This window comes from Barbus barbus (assembly GCF_936440315.1).
Source record: "Barbus barbus genome assembly, chromosome: 30".
Classification (NCBI taxonomy): domain Eukaryota; kingdom Metazoa; phylum Chordata; class Actinopteri; order Cypriniformes; family Cyprinidae; genus Barbus; species Barbus barbus.
The window spans coordinates 19,767,864-19,793,141 of record NC_136758.1 but is presented as its reverse complement, the minus strand read 5'-3'; the positions used below and the strand labels follow the sequence as shown (position 1 = coordinate 19,793,141).

The window sequence follows — 25,278 nt, the reverse complement described above, 5'->3', positions numbered from 1 at the left end:
GATTTGAATGCCACAAATGTCACAATATGTAACAAGCTAAATTGCATTAACAAAACAAAAAGAATGTAAGTAATGTTATATATTATTATTGTTGTTATTTTGTATTTATTTTTAATGCAGTTATATATATATGTGTGTGTGTGTGTGTTTTTGAAAGAAGTCTCTTATGCTCACCAAGGCTGAATTTATTTGATCAAAAATACAGTAAAAACGGTAATATTGTGAAAAATTATTACAATTTAAAATAACAGTTTTATATTCCAATATATTTAAAAATGTAATTTATTCCTGTGATGTTAACAAAAACAGTTGTTTTTTTTAACAAAAAATCCTTTTTTAAATCCTCTGTATTGTAATCTATTGCACAAAACATCAGTCACTTGCACACACTAGAAACAAGACACTTGTAAGCTAAACACAAAGCAGCTTTATTATTGCGGCAATGGGAAAAGTCATTCTATAATATTTGCTACATTCTCTTCAGTTAAGTTGAAATATGGTGTTTCCATTAAGCAACGCAACAACGTCAGAGCACTCTCCACTGATGACCTTGAACCAAGCGAAGGCACAATCAAACATGCCTGACGGTACCCCGAACATTTCAGATGGATGAAAAGGTGAACAGTGCTTAAAGTTTGTACAGGCGGAGCGCCAGTTCCCATTTCCATTCTGTGTGTTTACGTTGTGCTGCCACTCTGCTGTGCGTTCTATAGGTCTTTATTCCCGACCTGCTCTCACTTTTTCTCCCGACTGCTTTCTTTGGCTCCAATCTGCAGATGAGGGAGATTTCTGACAGACCACACAGCAGTTTTGGGGTTTGTGGTTTATTTTTGTGACGGAACAGCACATACCTCTCAAATGGGTCAGACGATTTCAGAAAAATTGGGTTAACTATACATTTGAAAATGTCCTTTCCTTATACCCCACACCCAATATCACCCTGTCACAGGAATCTATACACTCACTGTTAACAGGAGAGAACGTTTCAAATGGCATTGACTTCAAAGTACCGGAATCACACAAACTCTGATCTTCATTAAGTCATTTAAAATGGGCACCGTGATGGAGAACAGAGTGTTTATATTTGACAAATGATGTGTATGAGAGAGTGGATGTGCAAGAGTGTGTGTATAGAGATCTGCTTCCTGTTTCCTTTGTTGATTCAGCTGAGGAGCACTCAGAAGAACGAGCAAAGAAAAGAGGTGCGAGGAGGAGAAAAAGAGGGAAACGGAACAAGGGAAGGAGAAAGGGCTGGGAAAGCCTTCACTTTGACTGGAGGCTGAACTGTACAGGTGTGTGCAATACTCTGAAAAAATAAAACAAATCCATTACAAACTCTTTAGTATATTTACTGATCCATAAGATGGCACGATAGGAACTCAAGGGATAATCCACCCAAAAATGAAAATTCTGTCATCATTTACTCAAATGGATCAAAAGTGACAGAAGACATTTAAAACGCTTTCCAGAAAAATATTAAGCAGCACAACTATTTTCAACATTGATAATAATAAGAAATGTTTCTTAAGCAGCATTATCAGCATATTAGAATGATTTCTGAAGGATCATGTGACACTGTAAACTGAAGGAATGCTGAAAATTCAGCTTTGCCAAAGGAATAAATTACTTTTTACAATATATTAAAATGAAAAATCTATTTCATTATTATTTTATTTTCACTCATTTATTTTAAATTGTAATATTATTTAATTTTATTCATATTACTTTTATTTTTACACACACCTAAAATGTGTGTGTGTGTATTTGTCTATTTGCTGTTTATAAATACTGAAACTTTATGGCTGCAGTATAATATTTTTGTTGTCAGTTTATTCTTACATGTTTTGAGTGACTTTTGAGAAAATGTTGAGGAATTGTGTGAAACAATGGTAAAACAACAGTGAAAGAATTGGAAGAGACTACTGCTGTGGTGATGTTCAAGATAATAATAACGATAAAGATATGGAAACGGAGACACAAAGAATGGCTGAAAAGCAAGAATGAGCAACAGGCATAATTCCAACCTTTTCCAGCAGGGAAGGAAACCTCATCAAAAGGTTTAATCACTGAAATGATGACTCTCTACTGCCTGCCTCCCAGAAATCCCAGTGATATGGCTTCCCATGTCACCACTATCAAAAAGCATCAGACATTTGCCTTTCTCTCTCTCCATTTATCTTTACAAGTGGGTATCAAAAAATTTAAAAGACATCACAAGGCAAAAGTAGATTAGACATAGAGACACAGAAAGTCCAGTTCTTACTTACTTATGTTGGCAGGAAATGAAAATTCTCTTAATTCAGTTTGTAAATATTATCAAAATGTCTTGATAATTTAGTGAAGAAGAAAAGATCTGTTGCTACTCGTTTTATTACGTCAACTAAAAAAAGTCACATACACACCAAATAAACTGCACTCTCTGCATCTGTATTGTTTATATACTGTATCATACATGAAGGGCTGAATCATCAAGTCTGCCGTAATTTAATCTCTAACAAAGATGAATACAAGAAAATATATTCAGATGCATAAAAATGTCTAGCTGTATAACTCTGAACTGCCTGCGAGCTGGCATTCACTAAAAACGATAACCACAAAGGCTTTCTGGATTAACCATGGAAAGACAGCAATAGTGCAAGTGAGGACAGAAAACAGCAATCATATCAATACTGCAACTACAGAAGCACTGTTCATAGAGTAGACTATACACAAACCACAATCATCTGAGCCAAACCAAGAATACTTTGACAATTTCATTGGCCCTTGTTATCTCTGTTTATTAGAAACCTAAGCAGGGATAATTGTTTGGATCAAATCAATCAAACATCTGAATTGGCTCCTCCATCGAGCATCTTTGGTCAGATTTACAGTGTGTTTGAAGAAGCTTCACCACAAACACACACACACACACACACACAAAATAAAAAATAAAAACACACTGGAAAGACCGGCATGCTACTGGAATATGGATGATAGTTGTAATAGTGTTTGTGTGTTCAATAGCTACAGTATGTGATGCTGGAGATGGGAGATCTACTTCCATCCTGCTTTGAAACTAATGTTGAAACTGCTCACAACAATCAAGTTCTGATCATTTAAACATAATACAGTGAAGCTTAAAGTGCTGGCGCACCAAACAATGTATATACAGGTAAAGTGGGACATCACAACATCAAAAACTATACTGTTTATAATTTTAGGGTTAGTAAGATGTCAAATGTGTTTGAAAGATGTCTCTTACGCTCAAGGCTGCATATATTTGATAAAAAAAATCAAGTAAAAACATTAATACTATGAAATATTATTACAATTTAAAATAACTGTTTTGTATTATAACATATTTCTGGCAAAGCTGAATTATACTCCAGTCTTCAGTGTCACACAATCTTTCAGAAATAAATAAACTTTATAGATGTCTTCACTGTCACTTTTAAATAAAATATTTTAATAAAATGATTTCTAATAAAAGTATTCATTTCTTTTTAAAAAGTGAAATCTTACTGATCCCAAAGTCAATAAACAAATAAATAAATAAAGTAAATAAATTCTTACCTTCTGAAAAAAATCCTCTCCTCCATTTATGCTCCCCTCACTGGCCGCTATGTGAGAAAAAGAAACATTTACCATTAGCAAGAGACACCTGTATTTTACAATTATTTCTGTTCACAAAATGTTTAACTTCCTAAACGATATTTATATAAGTAAGGAGAATAAGGAGAAGCCATGCTATATTGTGAATGAACAACATTTTAAGGATGCTGTCAGGAATGATATTAAAGCTTTAATGCCAGATTTGCATACTCAAGACGTATTTAAAGACAACCACAAAACACACACGTATAAGAATCAGGCAGCATTCCCACAACCTGCTGAAACTAAATATATTTCATTTGTCACACATATGCTTGTCTATTACACACGCAAGCAGCTGTATGCAAGCTCACACTATTGCACTTAGTTATAGATGACAAAAAAACAGTTCATAAATCTTAATAAACACACTCACAGAATCCCACACAGGGTATGATGCTTGCATATGGCTTATACATGTACAGCATGCGTCAAAACTGCTCTTTGATACTAGAAAAAGTCCATTAAAACTAGTAAAATAATCTATCATTTTTCCAGCCATTATCAGACTTCAGATCACTCAAATATGTAATTAAAGAGTGATGTTGAAAAACGAAAACATGCAAAGACTCCCAGTCAGGTGCGAAGAAAACATTGGGCTCACAGGAAAATCTGAGAATTTGTTTGCTTTGGTGGGACGCTGGGTCTCCAGATGTTTGGTTGAGATTGTCCTATCACATAAAATGAAACATTTTATGTTTCGCATACGTGTCTACATAGAGGGCGATTCATCTAATAGTGCCAAGCCTTCTCCTACACTTGCTTCACCTTTAAAGTTGAAATATGGATTTCATGGAGAGGTCAGAACAACAAACCCCAAAATGGGAGGAAATAAATGGTTTGGAAATGGGACAATCTTGTCATCTAAACCTCTTAATGACCCTAAAATCACAAAAAAGCACATCCACCCATCTCTCCATGAAATTCACTACTTTCCAGATCCAAACAAGGAGAGGAAGAGCTACAATTACAAGAAGTGCCCATCTCATTACACCAAAGTTTGGTTTGATTTGAACCCTCCTTCACTGCACATCATTGCACGGATGGATGGCAATGATGAAATTTACAGATTCTTTTGGAAAACCAAGAAATGGTATCCTCACAATTTCTCAACAGTGTCTGGAATGTGGTGGAGAAAGAGGGATGAAAACAACATTGATAGACAGAGAAGTGGTTTTAATCTCTGAAACTCCTGTGTTCCCAAAACTAAATCCGTTAAAATACTTTCATTTACTGATTCCACTTAAATTTTAAGCAAGCAGAAACAGTTTGATTGTACTCGGCTTTAATAAACAAGTTATTTTCAAGGTAACATGCACAAATAGTGTTAAAAATAAATAAATACAATTCTTCAAACAGACAATTTTTTGTATGTTTACAATTTTTGCAACCCTTTTATACTCAAATTTGAGACATGTCTGTACAGTTTAATATATGTTTCTATTATTTTGTTATTTAAAATAAAAATTTCAATTAGAGATGGATAGATGATGGATAGATGGATAGATAGATAGATAGATTAAAACTAAGCACCATTCACATCACTGTAGCTCACACGGTCTGATGTTGGGTGAAGTGAGGACAGAGGAAGACTGAGTTCACTCTCTGAAGTTGTGAAATCAGTGAAAGCTCACTTCACATCTCTCCTATCAGATGCTGTAAATTGAATCAACAGTTTCGTGAGATGTTTGGCAGATGTTGTATCTCTGTAGCACGGATACACATGTGGTCATTCATCAGTAATGAGTACAGCATGCAACAGATTAACACCTCTGAACTAAACCTGTCCCCACTACTCACACGCTAGCACATAAATGCTTAGAATTCCATGTGAACTTCAAAAATGTCCCTTCAAAACACTCTTGATACTCTTTTTCTCACACTCACAAAAACAACTGAAACACATCCAATAGAAAACATGTACATACTCAGGCTCACACAGAGAACAATATGAAAATAGCAAGCCTCAAACCAGACAGAATGTTAAATGCTGTCTGTGTGTGTGTGTTGATTTCAGGCCTTTCCTGTGCTCTATTTAGGATGTGGGTCAGAAAAACTCCACAACTTTTGAGTTTCTGAAAAATTCAGCTTCACACACACGTCCAGAGTAGTGTTTGATTATAGCACAGCTCTTGTAAACTATGTGTGTGTTAGGAATGTGATGAATAAGCGAGCGTAAGAACAAAACTGTATAATTTGAGTGCATTTCTCCTGGATAATCCTGGAACTTCCCTTCAACTCCAGAGCTCAGTGAGTGGGCGAGACATCAGAGAAACTTACCCATGACTAGCATCTGGATTCAAATCTTATTCTTCACTATTAAGATTTGAAGCCATCTGTTCTGAAGTGATGTGAAGTAAATTGTACTGTAAAGACACATATTTTTACTAAAATGCCACTCTTTTGAAATTTTATAATTATCAAAGAACCTATAAAAAAGCATTTATGGCTTCCACAAAAACACAAATGTTTTTAACATTAACTAAAAAATAAAATAAGTTCCTTTATCACCAAATCAGCATATTAGAATGATTTCTGAAGTAGCATGTGAAACTGAAAAAGTAACAGCTGCTATGCAGGTTTGCCATCACTGGAATAAACAGCATTTTAAAATATATGAAAATTTAAATCAGTTATTTTAAATTGTAATCACTTTTCACAGTATATTCTCATTTTATTGTATTTTTCAGCAAATAAATGCAGCCTTGATGAGCAGAAGAGACTTCTTTCAAAAATCTTACTGATCAACCCAAACTTCTGGTAGTTCATGGTAGTGTAATCTGATTGGTTACATCAACCTCTTACAACAGGAAACATAAATCACTCTACATATAAGCACAACCCAGTCAATGCCCAAACTAAAGTACTCAGACACTTGTGCAAATGATTCAGAGCTTTTATCTTCTCAGACAGTTTTTGTGCCATGTCATAACATCTATTGCAGACTGGTTGTACAATCTCCTGTAACTTTTTCTTTTGCAACTTCTGAAAGCATGCAGTCTGTATGAAAGGAAACTCAAAATGTAGAGCTCAAGTGAAACATCTGGTCATGGGAAACTAACACTTAGGCCCGAATGCCTCTCAGAAACAATGCTTACCCACCACTAAAAGGTCGGCACAAGTCTGCGAAACTATTTAGCATACGATGGAAAAATAGGGCAATAATCAGGCAATATGAACTACAGAACTATTTGGGATTATAAAATACAGATGTGCTGAAAACACATTCAAGACCTCTCCAAAGGTAATGAGTGAAAAGAATTTGTCTGTAATGTGAATTAAATAAGGTGAACATCTCATCTCTCCATGACGATAAGGAACTTTATCCCTGTCTGACAGGTTATGAACAGTTTTCAGCCAAAGTAAACTCTCCCAACATTTGGAGTATTTCTGCCAAACACTCATCTTAATAATCCAATACATCAGTTCTTTAACATTTATTACTCAAGTCTGAAGTATTTCATAAAAACAATGTAAAACCTGATGCATTAAACCCAAGAAATAGATTTATATTTGTAAACATAAACAGAAGTCTACTTGGAAGAAAACTGCACCAATATTGGCAGTGTAGGCATTTATAGCACAAGCACAAAATGGCCTGCCAGTTGAAACTGCCAAAAATGAATAAAATAATAAAATGAAAAAAAAACAACAACATCAGAATACTGTTGTTGCATCTGTCAAACCATAAAAGTCTTGTTACCAAGACAACACTTCTTCAAAATTCATTTTAATTCTACAACGTGTGATTTATAACTCGTAAATACACGTCAATATCTGATATAGGCTACTGATTTATTGGTAAATGTCTAAATTAAGACACAAGTGTGCCTTTAATATTCAAACTGCACATGTATGCATATAAAAAAATCTAAATCCAAGGCAAAAGACCTGTGTTTCCCTGGCAACAGTGTGCTGAGACATGAGCACATTCCCAAAACACAACGCACTTCCTGTTGCTTCACTCACCAACCCAGACACATGTAGCATATTAAGAATCATGCAGTGAACATGCACCCAGACTAAACTCAATAAATAAAACCCACGTCAGAAAACACGCTGCACGCATAAGCAAATTAATAAAACACACAGCACACTTTTGGTGGTAACAAGCCTGACCCACACACAAGTTCACACACAAAAAACAGGATTAAATGGAAAAATGACTCATACTTTGAGAGTTTGTGTCAATAATTGGAACAGATTTGTAGAAATTTATCATTACATCACTTGGTCACCAGAAGATCCTCTGCAGTGAATGGGTGCCGTCAGAATGAAAGTCCAAACAGCTGATAAAAGCATCACAATAATCCACACAACTCCAGTGTATCAATTAATGTCTTGTGAAGTGAAAAGCTGTGTTTGTAAGAAACAAATCCATCGTTAAGGCGTTTTAACATTAAACTGTCACTTATAGACAAAATAAGAGTCCATTATCAATAATAACATTTCCTCTGGTGAAAGAGTCTAGCTTCTGTTGTCCTCTCACATTAAAATCCACCAACACATTTGTTTGCAAATGTTTTGGATTGTTTTTGCTTGTAAACTGTGCTTGATCTGTATATATTTCTCTCCTGATTCAGAAGAAACAACTTTTCACTGGAGAAAGCAATATTATAAACAGAGGACTTGTATTTTAGCCAGAATCAACAGTTGGAAGATAAAAATGTCTTAACGATGGACATGTTTCTTAAAAATACGCAGCTTTTCGCTTGTTGTGATGTTTTATCAGCTATTTGGACTGTCATTCTGACGGCACCCATTCACTGCAAAGGATCCATCAGTGAGCAAGTGATGTAAAATTTCTCCAAAACTGTGAAGAAACAAACTCATTTTCATCTTGGATGGCCTGAGAGCGAGTAAAGTTTCATATTTGGGGGTGAACTATTCCTTTAACTAGCAGGTGTGAGATGTACTGAAATTTAGATCTTAATATGTAGTTTCACATCCTGCTGCAACAGAGAAAAACCTACAAAAACACACATCTTGATCAAAAAGCCACTGGGGGGACATATGATTTCCATAAAGTGCCGGAATAAACTCTGCTAAACAAACACTCACACTGCATTCTTTTTAGAATTCCTTATCACACGGAATATAAGGTCAGGCCAGCACACATTCCGTTGTTTTTAATCAAATACAGACATCTGATGTAACAGCCATTAGGGTAAAGACAAAAACTAAATCCTAATGTACAAACTATTCCCATAAAAGTTAGCTTTCCGATGAAATCCTAAAGCTGCTCAGATTCCCTTACGTGAGCATGAATCATAGGTGATCCACATTTCTGCATTAGTCTTTCTGAATAAGCCTATAAAAATGAGCTAATTTAGTTGTGGTCTGGCCGAAGGGGAAAAGTACAAGATTGGGTCTCCCCTCTGTCTCTCACTCACCATGTTCTTCAAAGTTATTTTTAAGAAAAATGATTTGAATTGTAACTCTCTCGGCCCCGTTTCTCTCACTCGCTCTCCCATTTCCTGGAAAAGGGGAGCAAAATTGTGGCACACAATAAACCTTCACACAAAAAACACACAGCGCTGGATTTATGATCACGCCTACTGCTGCATCCGACCAATCAAAACAACAGCCGTTCAAAACACCTCCAGATGTTGCACATCATCCGGAGCAAAGAGATGATTACGAGTCACTGAATCATAGGTGTGGGAAAAAATGCCCACATCACTACAACAATGATTGTAGAGTAAGTATATGAGTGTGTGTGATGTGAAAGGTGTTGTCTTCGTCTTGAAAATGTGGTAGCCTGGTTATGGAAGTTTTCCTGGTGCTCTTAAGCTCTCTTATACTGAACTGACCTTTGACCTTGGGGTCCAAATATCAAGGAAGCATTCACTCACGCAATTGCACACATGAAGATATAAAGGTGGTGGAAGGGGGGGGACTACATTTTTACAATGCATATGTAAAATGCAACAAAATAATAGAATATAATAGATATCATTACCCTAGTACAAAAAAAAACACTGTGTTTATGAGACGTCCTTACTTACATAACTTCAAAAGTCTGTGTTTGTATTCATGTACAGGTTTGGATATACCTGTGATGAAAGATTTGAAATTATTTGCACAAGTACAGTGACATTTGTGACTTGTGAAGGTATTTTAAGTGGTTGTTTTACTTTGAAAAAACAGTTTATGTCTGTAGATGTGAGGCATAGTTTATCCAAAAATTAAAACTAATACCATTTATGAAGTCAACGTCTATATAACTATCTTGAGTTTGGTTGGTTTTAAGGTATGGTAACAAAAGCAGAGACTTTGTAAACTAGAGGGCCTTCTATAAAGGACCAAACATTTTGTACATGTTTAAAATATGCCAGTACCAAACCACTGACCTCAACTTGTAATACTTAAACTGTTTAAAATTCTCCTCTGCTGAAGTTACAACAAAAGAAAAACAAAACAAACTGAACATTATTCTGCAGTGAAGTTAACTGTCCACTGCTGACAGACTGACTGTAAAATATGACGCAAGTGTTGAATTATAAGCTTTAATCAGATGATGCTGCTTGAAAAATGTTTGTGTACAGATTTGGCTGTACTTGTGAGGGCCAAATTTGTGAAAATGCCTTCACAAATTTAGTTAAACATGGTGAAAACCGACTTGTGAAGTGGTCCTTATGATTTGAAATGATCATACATCAGCTAAATTATATTTTACAAATGTCATGTCAACAGGTTTGCATGAAGTTTTGGTTTAGGGTTAGAATAGTAAATACCATTATCCTAGTATGAAAAAAAAACACTGTCTATGAGAGTTCCTCACTAATATAACTTCAAAAGTCTTGTGTTTGTATGAATGCACAAGTTTGGCTATAGTGTGTGGCCCAAATATAGTGAAATATGATTGCTTCAAAATCTAAAGGCATAAACAGGTTTTTAAGAGGGACAGTTCAACTAAAAATGAAAAGTCATCATTTATTCACCCTCATGTCATCCCAAACCTGTATGACTTTTTTTATGTGGGACATAAAAGAACATATTTTAAGAAATATCTCAATGTTTGGTTTTGTCAATGCAATGTAAGTCAATAGTAACCAAAGCTGTTTGGTTTTTAAAAATATATTTTGTGATTCACAGGAGAAATTCATACGGTTCTGGTATGACATGAGGTAAATGATGCCAGACTTTCCATTTTTGCATGAACTGTCCCTTTCAATTTAGGGCAAACTTGATCACCTCTGTATAAAAACCATTGCATCTATGGGATCTTCTCACTGGTATAGTGAACCCAGTATGTGTGTAACTGTGGCAGTGATGCCCTTAAAGGATCAATAATACTGATCTCATATTCATAACTTATATCTGACATTTTATTTTAATGCTGCTTAATGCATTGAAATGATTGGAATTTGGCAAGTATTCATGTAAAACTTTGATGACACTCCAATAATATACTTATTTCTTAACCATGGTGTGTTATGAATGTCTAACATCCACATATTTGTACAAAATGAACATAAGAAGCTTAAATATTCCATATACAGAGTCCATGCATCATCCTAAGCTTATTATTAGATTCAGTGCAAAGTTACCCAAAAATTGTTGCTAGTTCATGTGAATGTTTGAGGAATTTGGCTACTAAATAACATCCCAGTGCTGGTTTTCATGTCCTACACAACAAGCAGTGTCCTCAACACATCTCTTTCAAGATGGACTTCGAGGAAACATTGTGATATTTTTAGACAGAACTATTTATGATTCTCGACGCCAAGCAACACTGCAAGGTTAGCTAAAAGTATTTTCAAGATATCAAATTGTGTTCCCAGTTCTTCATGTTTAAGAAAATGTTAACATACCCAGTAACATAGTTTCTAGTTTCTTGCGGTCAACTCGAAACCTTTCCTCGGTCCAGTCTGGATCAAGCGGGGAGATGTGGCCGCAGTGGCCGCTAGAGTCATCCTCAGACACGGCAGACGGTGAGTCGTCACTCCGCTCGCTGCTGGAGCCCTGATCATGATGCATGAAACTCAACAGCTCAGCCATTGCTCCTTTAAAGTGTTTCAAACTTACTAAACGGGGTTTATATGTGAAAGAGGCAAACGGCAAGTCAACATTAGGAGAAAAACATTCCGATTTCCAGGCAAGTTTTGCCAATCCTGCCTTTGAAGTCCCTTAAAGCTCCTCTGGCCAGTTACTGCCCCCGAAAAAATCAATCTGCCCCTCGATTCCTCACCCCTCCACTTTTCCTCTGGCTCCACGACCAGAACACACTATAGTTGGAGGACATGGATGCATGGATTATGCTCCTGCGGGAGCATTCACGTGTCAGGATCAACGCCCACTCTCCTCCCAAAACTTTCTCATCATCATATCCAGTTTACCCTGCACGCGCACAAAAGAAAACACTGTGAAATGACGTTAAGTTACTTACAAAACGACTTGCATGCACATTTTCTTTGTTTCTGGGATGCAAGTTTTCAACTCCGGAATTAAAAGCATTTTATTTATTTTTTAAGATAAAAATGTATTTTTGACCTTACAGTTAAATGTCCAGTTACTGCAACTCTCTAGGAAAACATGCATACATACAGACAGACAGACAGACAGACAGACGATAGATAGATAGATAGATAGATAGATAGATAGATAGATAGATAGATAGATAGATAGATAGATAGATAGATAGATAGATAGATAGATAGATAGATAGATAGATAGATAGATAGATAGATAGATAGAATTAAAAGATTGACATTCTTGACGAGAGAAATGTTGGTATTGCTTGGCATAATGTTTTAATATAGACATTTCCTTAAAAAAAAATCATTTTTTCAATGAACTTTTACAGTGTGGCCTAACTAAACTATCATACAGGGAGCCATTTGTTGTCATGTTACATGAATTCCTTAAAAAGAGAGAGCACAGAAAATTCAGCAAAACCTTTTTCATAAAATCTCATTTTATTCTGATTAAATGGAGCAAATTCTATGAAAAGGTAATCCACTTAAAAATTAACTTAAATTTCTTTGTATTGTTAGGATATTTTCTGTAAGATAAACTGTTTATTTCATAAGGACATTACTTGACATTTTTAGTCAACAAATCAACCTTTTTGTCGAAAACAAGTTCTTTCCAAATGTATGAACATGGACAAAGATGTTTACATTTGTAGGAAATTTTCACGTGTATTTTAAACCAAATATTTAATTTTACTGACATTAGAGAAGTTGGGGGGAGATGAGAAGAGAGAATTTGTGTATGACAGAAGCTAATTCCTTTGTCTTATTGAGCCAATAACTAATTTTATAAAATAAACATCAACCTGGAATTATTCATGTGTACTTACTTGGCTCATTATTGTCACCTGCCAGTGAAACACTTGAAGTGCAAATATAATATACTGAGCTGTCCTGGCCAGTGTTGAGTACTTGAACTAGTACGGAGTACTAAAAACCTTATGGTAGGGATAAAACGGATGAATATCGCCATCTATTGGCACTAAACTACGACGCAGAATGAAATGTGAGCACAGCAAGTGAAGTTTCATCCCTAATATCAACTAATTCCAAAATCACACAGATATGGAAAACTTATAGTTCTCAAACAATATCATAAAACAACTGCAGTGAGACATATTTTATAATAATACCTTTTAATGCAAAAACAATAAAAATGATCCAGTATTGTATTTATTTCTATACAATAAAATTACTAAAATTTAACTAATCCATTGGAAAATAAAACAATATTTTTTTGTTGTGTGTTAACTGACAGGTTGTTCCAGGATGCCTCTGTGAACAGGGACAAGTGACTCAGTCTCCTGAACAAGTTTTTTCTGTAAAGTTGTGCGCGTATACATGTATATGTCTGTGTGTGTGTGTGTTGGGGGAGGTTCATCTGTTGGTAAACGTCTCGTCTCTGTACAGGTGCGTTGCAGAGTCGTGTGCAGTAATAGTGTCCATGTGCAACCATTTCAAAAACTTGCCATCCAGTTACATCGCATACTTCTGAGTCCATTCCCTTGCCAGTCTGTTATACCTAAAAGACAAGAATAGACACTTTAATTCAAAAGAATAGCACTCTTGATGAAGCATTCAGAGTCATTTGGTACTCAAACACTTTGCATATTGCTTGATAGTAATAGAAGAAGAAAATGTGCAAAATATATGGAAGTGCAGCTTTGTTTAAACCAGACAGAAGAAAGAGGAACATACAGATTCATACAAATGTAGCCATATTACAAATAAAACATTTACATAAGGTGACTTACTTATCTTTGTCCGATTTGTAGATGTGTGCAATATCTGGAACTAAAGGGTCATCTGGATTCGGGTCACAAAGGAGGGAGCATATGGATAATAAAACTGAAAAAAAATAGCAATAGAAAACACCTGAATCATTTTAGTGGCTTTTATAAAAGTAACATGAATATTTATCATAGTGAATTAAATAAAGTCAATTTATGTGCCATAATGATAAGCTCATGTTTATGATGAAAGGACCATATTTGTGCTCTCTAACCTTTGGATACCGTGAGGGCGGGTGACCATTGGGAGCGCAGAATGTCCAAACAGATGCTTCCATTACTGTTGATATTTGGGTGGTAGATTTTTGTTGTGAAGGCAACCTGTCAGCAACATAGTGTCAAATATCTACAACAAATAATTTATGGAAAAGGTAAGAACAGATGTAATTCTCTACTCACCTTTGGTGGTTTAAAGGGATAATCAGTCGGGAAATGGATTGTGAGGAAGAAAACCCCTCCCTGATATGGACTATCACTCTAGGGGAGATAAAACGAGAGCATTTGTGTATGACAGGAGTCAATTCCTTTGTTTTACTGAGCCAATAACTTATTTCAGAAAATGAACCTGGAATTATTCATGTGTACTTACTGGACCCATTATTGTCGCCTGCCAGTGAAACACTGAAAGTGCAAATAGAATATACTGAACTGAATGTCCTGTCAAAATATTAAAGGCCAGTATTAAATACACAGTTAGCAGACACACTTACAGTCTTCTCCGAGTGGTCCAGCGGAGCACTGCGAGGGTGGATCCCGTTGCAAGTCCTGTAGCTCCTACAGATACCGTATAAATGCACATGTAAATTTCTATGCTTCAAAAACAGACTTGACAACAGAGCTGACAATTCAGAGTGACAAAAACACAATATAAAGTCTTGATATTATCAAAATTTATGAGCTGAAACCCGTGACTTATAAAAGCAAGGTTTTGTCATAAAGAATGTGTAATAAAAATAGTATTTATTAATACCTTACTGTTTATTCATTTTCATTTTTAAATGTTCCAGTTATACCTGTTCAGTAAACATTGTTACATGCTTTTGTCATCTTTATTGGTTGCTGTTTTAAAATATTTGTTTTACTTTTTTATTTAGTTTAAATATTTATTTATTTAGGCAACATTAAGTTTTTTATTTCATAACTAAATTTCATTGCAGCCTTATTTTACTTAACGATAAGATTTTTTTAACACACACACACACACACACACACACACACACACACACACACACACTATACATTATATAATCAATGTTCTTGTGACATTCACATAATTTATAAAGAACCTACTGTTTAAACAAGGTTAACCTTTTTAACTACAGCTGCTAAAACATTCGTAGACAATCTAAATCAATGCAATGGCATACCTATAGCAATTATAATGTAATATTTTTGATGTGCTATAAGACTTCAGTCCGCTTTGTTCTCGACATCAAGCTCTTTTCATCTGGCCGAGAAATAAATTCTTCTAACCTGCCGACTTTATATAGTAATGTGAACCGAGAGATGACTCTCTGTATCAGTCATTTATAGATCTTTTGGATCGCCGTAATGCTATTCTACTTTCAAGACATTTATTCGGTTTAGAAATAAAACATATTACCTTCTGGATCCTTTTCAAAGCCATCAGATCTCCGCTTCTTTTCTCCGCCTGAGGATGTGAAGGGAACAACAATGTAAGGGCGGACATGAGGGTAGTTTATTTCAAAATAAAAGTCTTTGTAACCTGCCATGGACCTGTGCTCAAATAGCAAAATAAAGCAATGTGTGGGACGGTTCATTCTGTGAGGTTCATGATGTGAATTATTTAGATTTTATTCAGGATTACTATGACTAAATAATAATTTATAATTTAGATAATACTTTTTTTGAATGAGATTACACTTAGACACTTCTTTTTTGTTGAACAATATCATTTTACAAACTCATATGCATATGAAATAAATATACACTTTTCTCATAAATAACAGTCTTAAAGGGAAAGAGACTCATACATTGTTTTAAACAATTCACCAAGGGTTTTTTTTTTTATCTTTGGATAAGTTTTTTAAATTTTAAGTAATTTTTGCATTATTTTTAATTATTTTTAATTTTATAATTTAACCCTCTATGGCAGTGGTTCTCAAACCTCTCCATGAAGTACCCCCAGCACTGCACATTTTGTATGTCTCGCTATATCTGACACACCCACTTCAGGTCTTGCAGTCTCCACTAATGAGCTGATGAGTTGAATCAGGTGTGATAGATGAGGGAGACATACAAAATGTGCAGGGACTCCAGGACAGGTTTGAGAACCACTGCCATATGGCAACAGTGTGCCACAATGGAAAATGGCCAAAAAAGGTAGTTTTTCTATTAAATTAGGATTTTCTTTTCAATTGAAATGCACATTTCTTTTAGAAATTGATGCATCCAATCTTAAATCCCATCAAAATCTTCCACACACATACAGACTCATATACACATGCACACACACACACACACATCCTTACAGTCACTGAAGGCCAACTCATCCTCATTGTCATCACATGGAAGAGCCAACTCTTCTTATTGCCCTTTCTGTGAAATACTGCTGTATTCATTTTCTGAAAAGAATAAGTAATTTTCTAATTGATACATTAATACAACTATACTACAATAAACACTTCAAATAATTAAATAATTAAATAACTGCAATAATATTACTGATGTTGCTATCTGTAAAAACTCCCAATGGGTAATAGAACCCAAATTCTGGAAATGTTGGGATGTTGTTTTTGTTTTTTTTTATTATTTGAATTAAAACTAAAAGGCTTTCAAATCACGTGAGCCAATATTTTATTCACAACAGAACATAAAGAACATAAATGTTTAAACTGAGACATTTTACACTTTTATCCACAAAATGAGCTCATTGCAAATTTGATGCCTGCTACAGGTCTCAAATAAGTTGGCACGGGGGCAACAAAGAGCTGAAAAAGCAAGACATTTTGAAAAGATTCAGCTGGGAGAACATCTAGCAAGTTAATTTACATCAGGTCTGTAACATGATTAGCTATGAAAGGGATGTCTTAGAGAGGCAGACTCTCTCAGAAATAAAGATGGGGAGAGGCTCTCCAATCTGTGAAAAACTGTGTAAAAAGATTGTGGAATACTTTAAAAACAATGTTCCTCAACATCAAATTGCAAAGGCTTTGCAAATCTCATCATCTACAGTACATAACATCATCAAAAGATTCAGAGAACCTGGAGAAATCTCTGTGCGTAAGGGACAAGGCCGAAGACCTTTGTTGGATGCCTGTGGTCTTTGGGCCCTTAGACGACACTGCATCACTCATCGGCATGATTCTGTCATTGACATTACTAAATGGGCCCAGGAATACTTCCAGAAAGCACTGTCGGTAAACACAATCCGCTGTGCCATCTGCAGATGCCGACTAAAGCTCTATCATGCAAAAAGGAAGCCATATGTGAACATGGTCCAGAAGTGCTGTAGTGTTTAAACATTTGTTATGTTCTCTATGTTCTATTGTGAATAAATTATTGGCTCATGTGATTTGAAATTCTTTTAGTTTTCATTTTATTCAAATTTAAAAAACGTCACAACATTTCCAGAATTCGGGTTGTACATTTCTTCCACTGTGGTACAGCGTTGCTATTTGGTAACATTGATATTTTCTCAGTTTACAGTAAAACTATGTTAGACGATGTTGATTTGTGAATAAAAATAAATAATTTACTAACCAAAGATGATGCAAAAAAATCCCCCTTGAGAAGAGATGTTCAGAAATGAGGTTAACAGAGCAATTTCTGGAGCACTTCAACAGGTGTCCTCCATGTGAGGGTGACAGTGGGAAAAAGTGTTTTGGAGGAACATTTAAATGTCATTTGACTTAAAAACAACATATTATTGACTACCTTAAGGCCGGCCCTTTTAATTACCATATTGCAATATATTGTATTTTTTTTAAGAATAACAAGGAAATAAGTAGAATTTAATAGTTTATTACTATAGAGGGTTAAAGAAAGACCATCTGTATAAACCAAAACCTGAAATAAATTTAGTGACAGAATATCAGTATCAATATCAATATTTAGCCAGCTGTAAAGATCTTGCCAGAACTGCAATGCGACTGGACAAGAAAAAATAAATGTTCAATGGTTTCAGGCTCTTCTAAACAGAAAACCTAAACAGTGTCCTTGTCTTAAAGGAATAAGGTCATTGCATGGAAACTTAAGTACTGGCAACTAATAAGAAGTATAAAATCCTTCACTAAGTGTGTGTATGTTCCCATGGAATGATAAATGATACACTATGAATCAGAATTAGAATCAGAAAGAGCTTTATTGCCAAGTGTGTTCACACACACAAGGAATTTGTCTTGGTGTCGGGAGCTTCCTGTACAGAAAGTGCAGGCATACATATAATTTAAGGTAATAAAAACACCAATAATAAAGAGAATTAACAATAAAAAAAAAATCAATAGGCAAGGCAAGGCAAGTTTATTTATATAGCACATTTCATACACAGTGGTAATTCAAAGTGCTTTACATAAAAGAAAGTGAAATAGACATTAAAAATCAATAAAAACATGGAAATAAAAATAATAAAAACAAGGAATTTTAAAATGATATAGAAATTGATTTAAAATAAATTTAAAGAAAATGATTATACTTAAAATTCATTGCAGTCAGTTCGGACATAGCACAGTGCTCATTCAACAAATGCACAGTTAAACAGATGAGTTTTGAGTCTTGATTTAAATGTGGCTAATGTTTTAGCACATCTGATCTCTTCTGGAAGCTGGTTCCAACTGCGGGCCGCATAATAGCTAAAAGCAGACTCCCCTTGTTTTGTGTGAACCCTTGGTATTTCTAACTGACTCAATCCTAATGATCTGAGTGGTCTGTTCGGTTTATATTCAGTGAGCATATCAATAGCAATAGACAGAATTGTGAATGTGTGTATGTGCTATTTACAGACAAGTTTTAATGAGTTATTTACAGATGTACAGTACTGAGGTGTGTTATGTGTTGTTCAGGTGGGATATGGCCTTGGGGGAAAATGGTCTTGAGTCTGGCTGTTTTGGTGCTCAGTGCTCTGTAGTGCCGTCCAGAAGGCAACAATTTGAAGAGGAAGTGTGCTCGTACCAGATCTGGGAGGTTGGGCACGGAGAGCACCACTAATCCTCTCAGCAGTCCTGACTGTCTTGTGTAGTCTCTTGATGTCTGGTTCGGTAGCTGAGTCAAACCAAAGAGTTATAGACAAACACAGGACAGACCCAGTGATGTGATTAAAAGCACCTGAATGAATGTAAATGTACTTGTAAATATAGCCCCAAATGTACTAAGCAGGAAGGGAAGGGGATTGGAAGGGCAGAGTGTTTAGGCGAGGGATTACTGTAATTCATTTTTGATGCAGGATGCAGATGTTCTGTGTGCTAATCGCAAATTAGAGCTAATCCCAGTAAACAACATATCAAACAGAATTACTGCCTGCATCATCTGCAGTGGGCTCCACTTCATTGTGGTGTGTGAGTTACATGTTTACTTGATGAAAATAATCTGCTTGTTTGTGGTTTTGTGTCCATATCTTTCATATCACGCCTGTTCAGAGATACTTTCATGAGATACTTGAAATTCATATAGGCTAATTGTTCCATATTTTTAAAATTATATTTATATTATAATTGTATACACACATGTATAGGGAAGAGTCAGGATCATTTTAAACATTTTGTTTGTGTTAAATTATTCATAATAATATAATGTTATATTTTCATTATATTATATTATATTATATAGGTTCAGTGCCAAATTTCAGTTTTTTATTATTTATTTAAAAACATTATTTAATATGATTTATATTGTTTGTAATTACAGTATATATCATATATTATTGTTTTTACATGTATTATGTTTATATATTATTTTTTATATAATATAATTTACAATTTCATTTTACATTATATATTACACACACATTCTCAGATTATGAAGCAAACGGTTTAGCTCTGATTTATTTGATTTATTGCAGCTTGCACAGCCTTCTTTCATATGGCCACTAGATGGAAGCACTACACGATCAAAACATGCTCACCTGTTATTGCATAGTAGATCTTTATAGACATTGTGGATTTTATTGCCTTCAGATTAAGGACACCAAAAAAAAAAAAGTACAGTAAGTTATATATAGGTTATTATATGTCACCCCAATGATCGCAAACACAAAACAATATTATTATAGAGATTTAGTGTATTTGTTTACCAGCTGAGGTGAGTAGGCTATTCACAGATGGTTCTGAGAAAGTTTAGCAGCCAAACCACGACAATTACAACATGGTTAGAGCCTGTGCTTTGCTTATGCATTAAAATGCCAACTGGTCTCGCTTCATCAGGAAAATTCTGAACCAAATCAGCTTTGTTCAGTGATTCCACAGGGCTTGCCAAACGACTGCTGTGTGCCAAATGCACATCTGCATGTTTGGAGCTCTCTGCACCGCTAAGCTACTTACAAATTAGCAGTGGACATAATATTTGATCTTCATCATAATCATTAACATCACAGCACACACGTGCACAAACGGAAAGTACAACAAACATGGCTAATTTTTACAACTGGTGCTTGGCTCCGAAGCATCAGAAAATCTATTGTGTGGGGTTCAGCCCAGAACAGATGTTGAAATGTAATTTTTATTATTATTTAGTTTTCTGTAGATCTCTTGGTATGCTAAAACGTGGATGTTGTTAGACATTTATTATGCGGCTTTCTGGAATACTTGACTCTGATTGGCCAATTGCGACATTCAGCAGTGTATCAGATGTTGCACTTACAAAATTATTCAAAAAGTAACGGGGGCAACTGTTAGACAAATAACAGTGTCATAAGTCACACCCAGTGCTTACAGATGTTTATGTAACTCTTTTTTTGGTATGCCCTAAAATCAGGTTATTTTTGTTTTTCATTAATGGCCATTTTCAACAGTAGGCAGGATAATCTTTCTGACTAACCCTGGGCATAATAGTTTAAAAAGGACCCATCATCTATAATTGTTATTTTGTTAAGGGCAGTTGGCACGAAAGATTATTGGGATCAGCAGTGATTGATAATATTTTAATAATTTAATTCCTATAGTCCTGAGCTTGTCTCAGGCTGAAGTGTTTTTAATCTCTGTTTTCATGCCCCTCTCCTCTGCTAATCTGTTTTTTTTCTATTATTCTCTTTAAACCCCTAACAAAACAATTGCTTTTCCTAATGTCATATTATTGAGATTACCTTTAAAAACAATATATACTATCAAGTTGTTTATATAGCCTACCCATTACCAAATTACAGTAAATTTCATATAAATTGTATCCACCTTATTTTTAATGTAGCAGCCAGGTGCGGGCATTTGTAGCCTAATTCCAATTATTTCAGCTTTACAAAAACATAGGCTAGATATATACAAAATCTAATTATCATATTATTTACATTTATCATCGGTTATCAAGTGTTTGTAGCGCAGACCATTTCCTTTTTCTTTCTTTATTTTTTTATTTTTTTACTTTGTCTTCCAGTTATTTGACTATATTGAATCGGAAGTCTCGCACATTCATAGAAAATAACTTATTTCCGCATTGCAAAATAAGGTGGATACTTTTATAACATGCCAATGCATGTTAATAGGCCTAAATGTAATAATAATGCCAATACATGTAGGCTAATAATAATAATACATTTCTGTTTGTTTACAATTATTTCTGTTTATATAGATTATTCCATATTTGCTGAATTGTAAATGGTTGCTTTTAAAACAAAGACATTTGTGTAAAATTATAGAATATGAATTAGGATGATTATGTTATGATATTAGAGTTAAGCCTTTGCAATAAACAATTGGATAATGAAGTGATTTTATAATGATAAACAAAATAGCCTGTTAATATAACAAAACCCTGTGTTTGTCAGTTTCCTTTGACCATGTGACTTTAAACATGGAGATCTAAACAATAACTGTCTAGAATAGAATTTTAAAAAATGAACATTATTTTGTGGATCTCCAGGTGATGTTCTTGCAATGTTGCATATCTGCAGAGCCTCTGTTGAGCTAGTTTGAATAAGAATATGTGGGCTGGCTGACATGAATTAAAGATGATTGGGCTGTTGAGTAGTCTTGACAGTTTCTGGGAAACAAACTACTTAACCTTGTTGTTGTTTGGCTTAAATACACTTTTTTTCCAGATGGTAGAAGTGTTAACAGATCATCTAACAGGTCAGCAGTATCTATACTGGAAGACATCTGTATACTGTTCTCATGTCTTTGACAGCAAGAAGACTGGGACCAGTGATGAAATTAATCAGTTCCTTAAACTTCTTCCTTCTGTGTTACAAGTCAAGTTAATTTTCGATGACATATGTTTAGATCTGGTGTGCTGAAACAAAGAAACAGAAGGCAGGAATCAAAAGCATAAAATATGTTTTATTTTTTGTCATGATGTGGATTTGCTTTTGCTGGTATTATATTGCTCTGTTGATGACATTGATCGATGCAAAACATTCATCATCACAGTAGGTAAAGTGCTTTAGAATCCTTTCTGGAGACTTTCTGTTCCCCAGACACATACCATATTACAATAGGGAAATATTATGACATTCACAATAGTGGTGAACAAGTGGTCACCCTGCAGATTTTTTGACAGAGAAAAAGAAAGAAAACGTTCAAGAAAAATAGGGTAACTTATTGTAAATCAGATTTATGGATAATTCCCATGAACATAACATAAAACATTATTTAACACTTTTTACATGAATCATTTTTACACATGAAAGATAAATAATTCAGAATAAAACAGCCTCTAGTATTCAAACATTTGATAAACAACTACAAAAAATCCACAGGAAAGCTGACAAACAAAACCATTGTCAAAAGGTGAGATACTGTATAAACCGATAGTCCTTCATACTGTATGTAGTCTTTAAAATTGTCCATTTAACTCTCGGTCTCAGAATCACTGCTGTCTTCTGTTGGAGGTGGTGATCTTTTCAAAGTGCTTTTACTCTCTTGTTTTGAAGTGCTGGACAAATCTATTGCCATGTCTTCTGAGTCGTCTGCTCCATTGGCTCCACTCGACCACGTCGTGTCACTGTCTTTCACCTTGTGTTCCTCCGAATACGAATCAGAGTGTGTTGATTCAGGTGTGCCGGGAGGTTTTTTTGCAATTTCCAGAGACTTTTTATGCATTCCTGAAATAATCAAATGCAGATGCGATTAAAAAATAACCTTAAACTGCTGAATATTTATAGCTGGATTACAAAACAGCCCAATTTGTGTACATTTAAGTGTAAAATATGGGCAACACCAGACAGACATTCACAAGACACCTCAGCTATGTATTCAAGTGATCAAATACATATTTGAGTCTTTAAGTACTAAATAGAAAAACCACCTGCTGGCTCACCTAGAAGCCAGGGAGCGCAGGAGCCCATCATGCCATTCTTGGCCGAGTTGATGATGGATTCTGGAAGTGGAATGGAGTGACGGACCATGGCACCATACAGCCCATATTCCGCCATGACGCTGCTGCGGCCCCAGCACTTCTCCCTTTTCCTCCACTTAGCACGGCGGTTCTGAAACCATACCTGGCAAAAACAAACCTGGGCATTAGCTATTGGAAAGAGAGAAATACCAAGAAAGAAAAAGAGAGGGAAAAACTGTGAAAATCATCCAACCTGTATTCTGTCCTCTGGTAGCTCTGTCTTCATGGCCAGCATTTCTCTTGCATAAACATCTGGATAGTGTGCTTCATGGAAGGCTTTCTCCAGCTCCTCGAGCTGATGCGAGGTAAAAACTGTCCTGAAAATCAAAACGAGATGCACGGTTGATAAAACGAATCACTAAATCCTTAAAGATTAAACATTTAACGTAACATTTAATTTCAGTACCTGTGCCTCCGCTTCTTCCTCTTTTGTGAGTTCCCTGAGTTTTTTCCATCATTGCGATCCCCGGAAAGACAATCATCATCTGTAATGAAAAAAAAAAAATTAATAAAAATAAAAATCCTTGACATAAATTGGGTCAAGGGAACACAATGCAAATTAATAAATACAAATATGTAAGAAATAAAATAATAGAAAGTGACTAAAAATTTACTCTTTCAAGTAACATAAATGTTCTTTTAGTTAGTAGGTTTTATTCAAGTCAAAATATAATAAGACTGAATCTAAAGCTATTTTTATACTATAATATTTTTTAGACTATTTCTGATTCCATCAAATCAATAAATTAAATAATCCGTTATTAATATTATCCGTTAATTAAAAAGTTTCCATTGCAAATAGAGAAACGCCGATTTCAGGATCAGTTTCAGCACCAACTTCTGGGAACAGCTCTTCGGCTCATTCAGTGATCAAATAAAGTCATTCATACCGGAATAGGCTTCCCGTTGCTGTTCCAGATTCTGCATGAAGTGGCTCTCTGTCCGTGATTGCAGGAGCGGGATGTGGCTCGGGAGAAAACACGGGGCCCCGGGGGGTTGTTGAGCCGCCAAACTGCAGAGAAAACCCAAGCCGAGCGGCAAAGAGCCTCCCGGGAAAGCAAATCCTCCGAGCGCCGTGCTCTGCCCCTCTCCAACGGCCCCTGCGCCAGAACCGGACTGATGCGGCTGGAGATCCGACTCCAGACCGAGCAGGTCTGTGATCGCAAACCCTTTGGACCTAAATCCAGATCCATTGAGACGTGATTTGTCGATTCCGAATGAGGGATACAATTTAACCTTAGGTTTTTCGTCTAAAGCCTCTTCTCTTCCCGTCATGGTGGCAGTTTGTTTATTAATTCACTTTCTCTCTGAGGAGGTCGAGCTGGTGGGACAGTTACGCGCTCTGGCGGGACCATTTATCCGTCTGTCCAATCCAGCACTGTCCAATCAGATTCAACGTCAGATATGTCAACCACGAAGAGGCGTTTCCCTTTTTCAATCACAAAGGATTAATTGCCACCAATTTTCCCTTTAATCCGATAAGGATTTTCCTCCCCTATCTGAATTGGTCCTAAGTAGTTTTTTTCCCTTTAAATTGAAGATTTCACTCATATGCGCAGACTGTAACGCGAAGAGTTGTGAGTTATTGAAAATGTTTAATACGCGATATTTCATTTGGAGTGAGAATATAGGCTAATTTAATTACTAACGAGAAACCAGAACGAGGTCAAGATTTAAAATGTTTGTGACTTAAGCTACTATTTAGTCTTTCTTGATATTTCTTTATCATTCGATAGCCGTAATCTAATTCTAAATAATGTCTGAATTAGTTCTATAATTATTAGCCAAAACAGACAGAGACAGAAAATACATTCTCTGTAATAAAAAAAATCAAATAAAATAAAAACGTAATTTCTCCTGTAAATATAACCATAAATATTCAT

General features: G+C 35.3%; 3 protein-coding genes across 5 annotated transcripts in view; all 3 read right to left on the bottom strand.

Moving 5' to 3' along the window:
• Positions 1 to 11,985, bottom strand: part of LOC306850599 (protein bicaudal C homolog 1-B-like) — a 38,919-nt gene extending 26,934 nt beyond the window's left edge. The window contains exons 1-2 of one of the 2 annotated variants that reach the window (XM_079386307.1): positions 11,448 to 11,985; positions 3,553 to 3,599 (exon numbers count right to left, since the gene is read on the bottom strand). In XM_079386307.1, the coding sequence (XP_079242433.1) occupies positions 3,553 to 3,599; positions 11,448 to 11,634 (234 nt within the window). In that variant the 5' untranslated portion in view covers positions 11,635 to 11,985. The remainder of the gene's footprint in view (positions 1 to 3,552; positions 3,600 to 11,447) is intronic. The other variant, XM_079386308.1, reaches the window with a different exon arrangement.
• Positions 11,986 to 12,365: 380 nt separating this feature from the next.
• Positions 12,366 to 15,575, bottom strand: LOC306850229 (ubiquitin-conjugating enzyme E2 D4-like). Its single transcript, XM_079385741.1, has 7 exons — positions 15,501 to 15,575; positions 14,608 to 14,671; positions 14,487 to 14,518; positions 14,297 to 14,374; positions 14,113 to 14,218; positions 13,862 to 13,955; positions 12,366 to 13,629 (listed from the first exon to the last, which is right to left on the bottom strand). The coding sequence occupies exons 1-7, from the start codon at positions 15,522 to 15,524 to the stop codon at positions 13,584 to 13,586; spliced, it is 444 nt and encodes a 147-aa protein (XP_079241867.1). The 5' UTR covers positions 15,525 to 15,575; the 3' UTR covers positions 12,366 to 13,583.
• A 6,744-nt stretch (positions 15,576 to 22,319) lies between these two features.
• On the bottom strand, positions 22,320 to 24,724 carry LOC306850370 (visual system homeobox 1). Of its 2 annotated transcripts, none has more exons than XM_079385966.1 (5): positions 24,286 to 24,724; positions 23,802 to 23,880; positions 23,589 to 23,712; positions 23,306 to 23,498; positions 22,320 to 23,102 (listed from the first exon to the last, which is right to left on the bottom strand). In XM_079385966.1, the coding sequence occupies exons 1-5, from the start codon at positions 24,668 to 24,670 to the stop codon at positions 22,849 to 22,851; spliced, it is 1,035 nt and encodes a 344-aa protein (XP_079242092.1). In that variant the 5' UTR covers positions 24,671 to 24,724; the 3' UTR covers positions 22,320 to 22,848. The 2 variants fall into 2 exon arrangements, with proteins under 2 accessions (XP_079242092.1, XP_079242093.1); XM_079385967.1 differs by having other exon boundaries at positions 23,318 to 23,498.
• Between the last annotated feature and the right edge of the window lie 554 nt (positions 24,725 to 25,278).

Excerpts from the sequence above, each read along its gene's own strand:
- LOC306850229 (XM_079385741.1), bottom strand. The coding sequence starts at position 15,524 with ATGGCTTTGAAAAGGATCCAGAAG. Across the intron at positions 14,672-15,500 it reads CTTTGAAAAGGATCCAGAAG|GAGCTACAGGACTTGCAACG; the intron begins GTAATATGTTTT and ends CGGTATCTGTAG. Across the intron at positions 14,519-14,607 it reads TGGACCACTCGGAGAAGACT|TGTTTCACTGGCAGGCGACA; the intron begins GTAAGTGTGTCT and ends TTGCACTTTCAG.
- LOC306850370 (XM_079385966.1), bottom strand. The coding sequence starts at position 24,670 with ATGACGGGAAGAGAAGAGGCTTTAGACGAAAAACCTAAGGTTAAATTG. Across the intron at positions 23,881-24,285 it reads GCAACGGGAAGCCTATTCCG|ATGATGATTGTCTTTCCGGG; the intron begins GTATGAATGACT and ends TTTTCATTACAG. Across the intron at positions 23,499-23,588 it reads TACCAGAGGACAGAATACAG|GTATGGTTTCAGAACCGCCG; the intron begins GTTGGATGATTT and ends TGTTTTTGCCAG.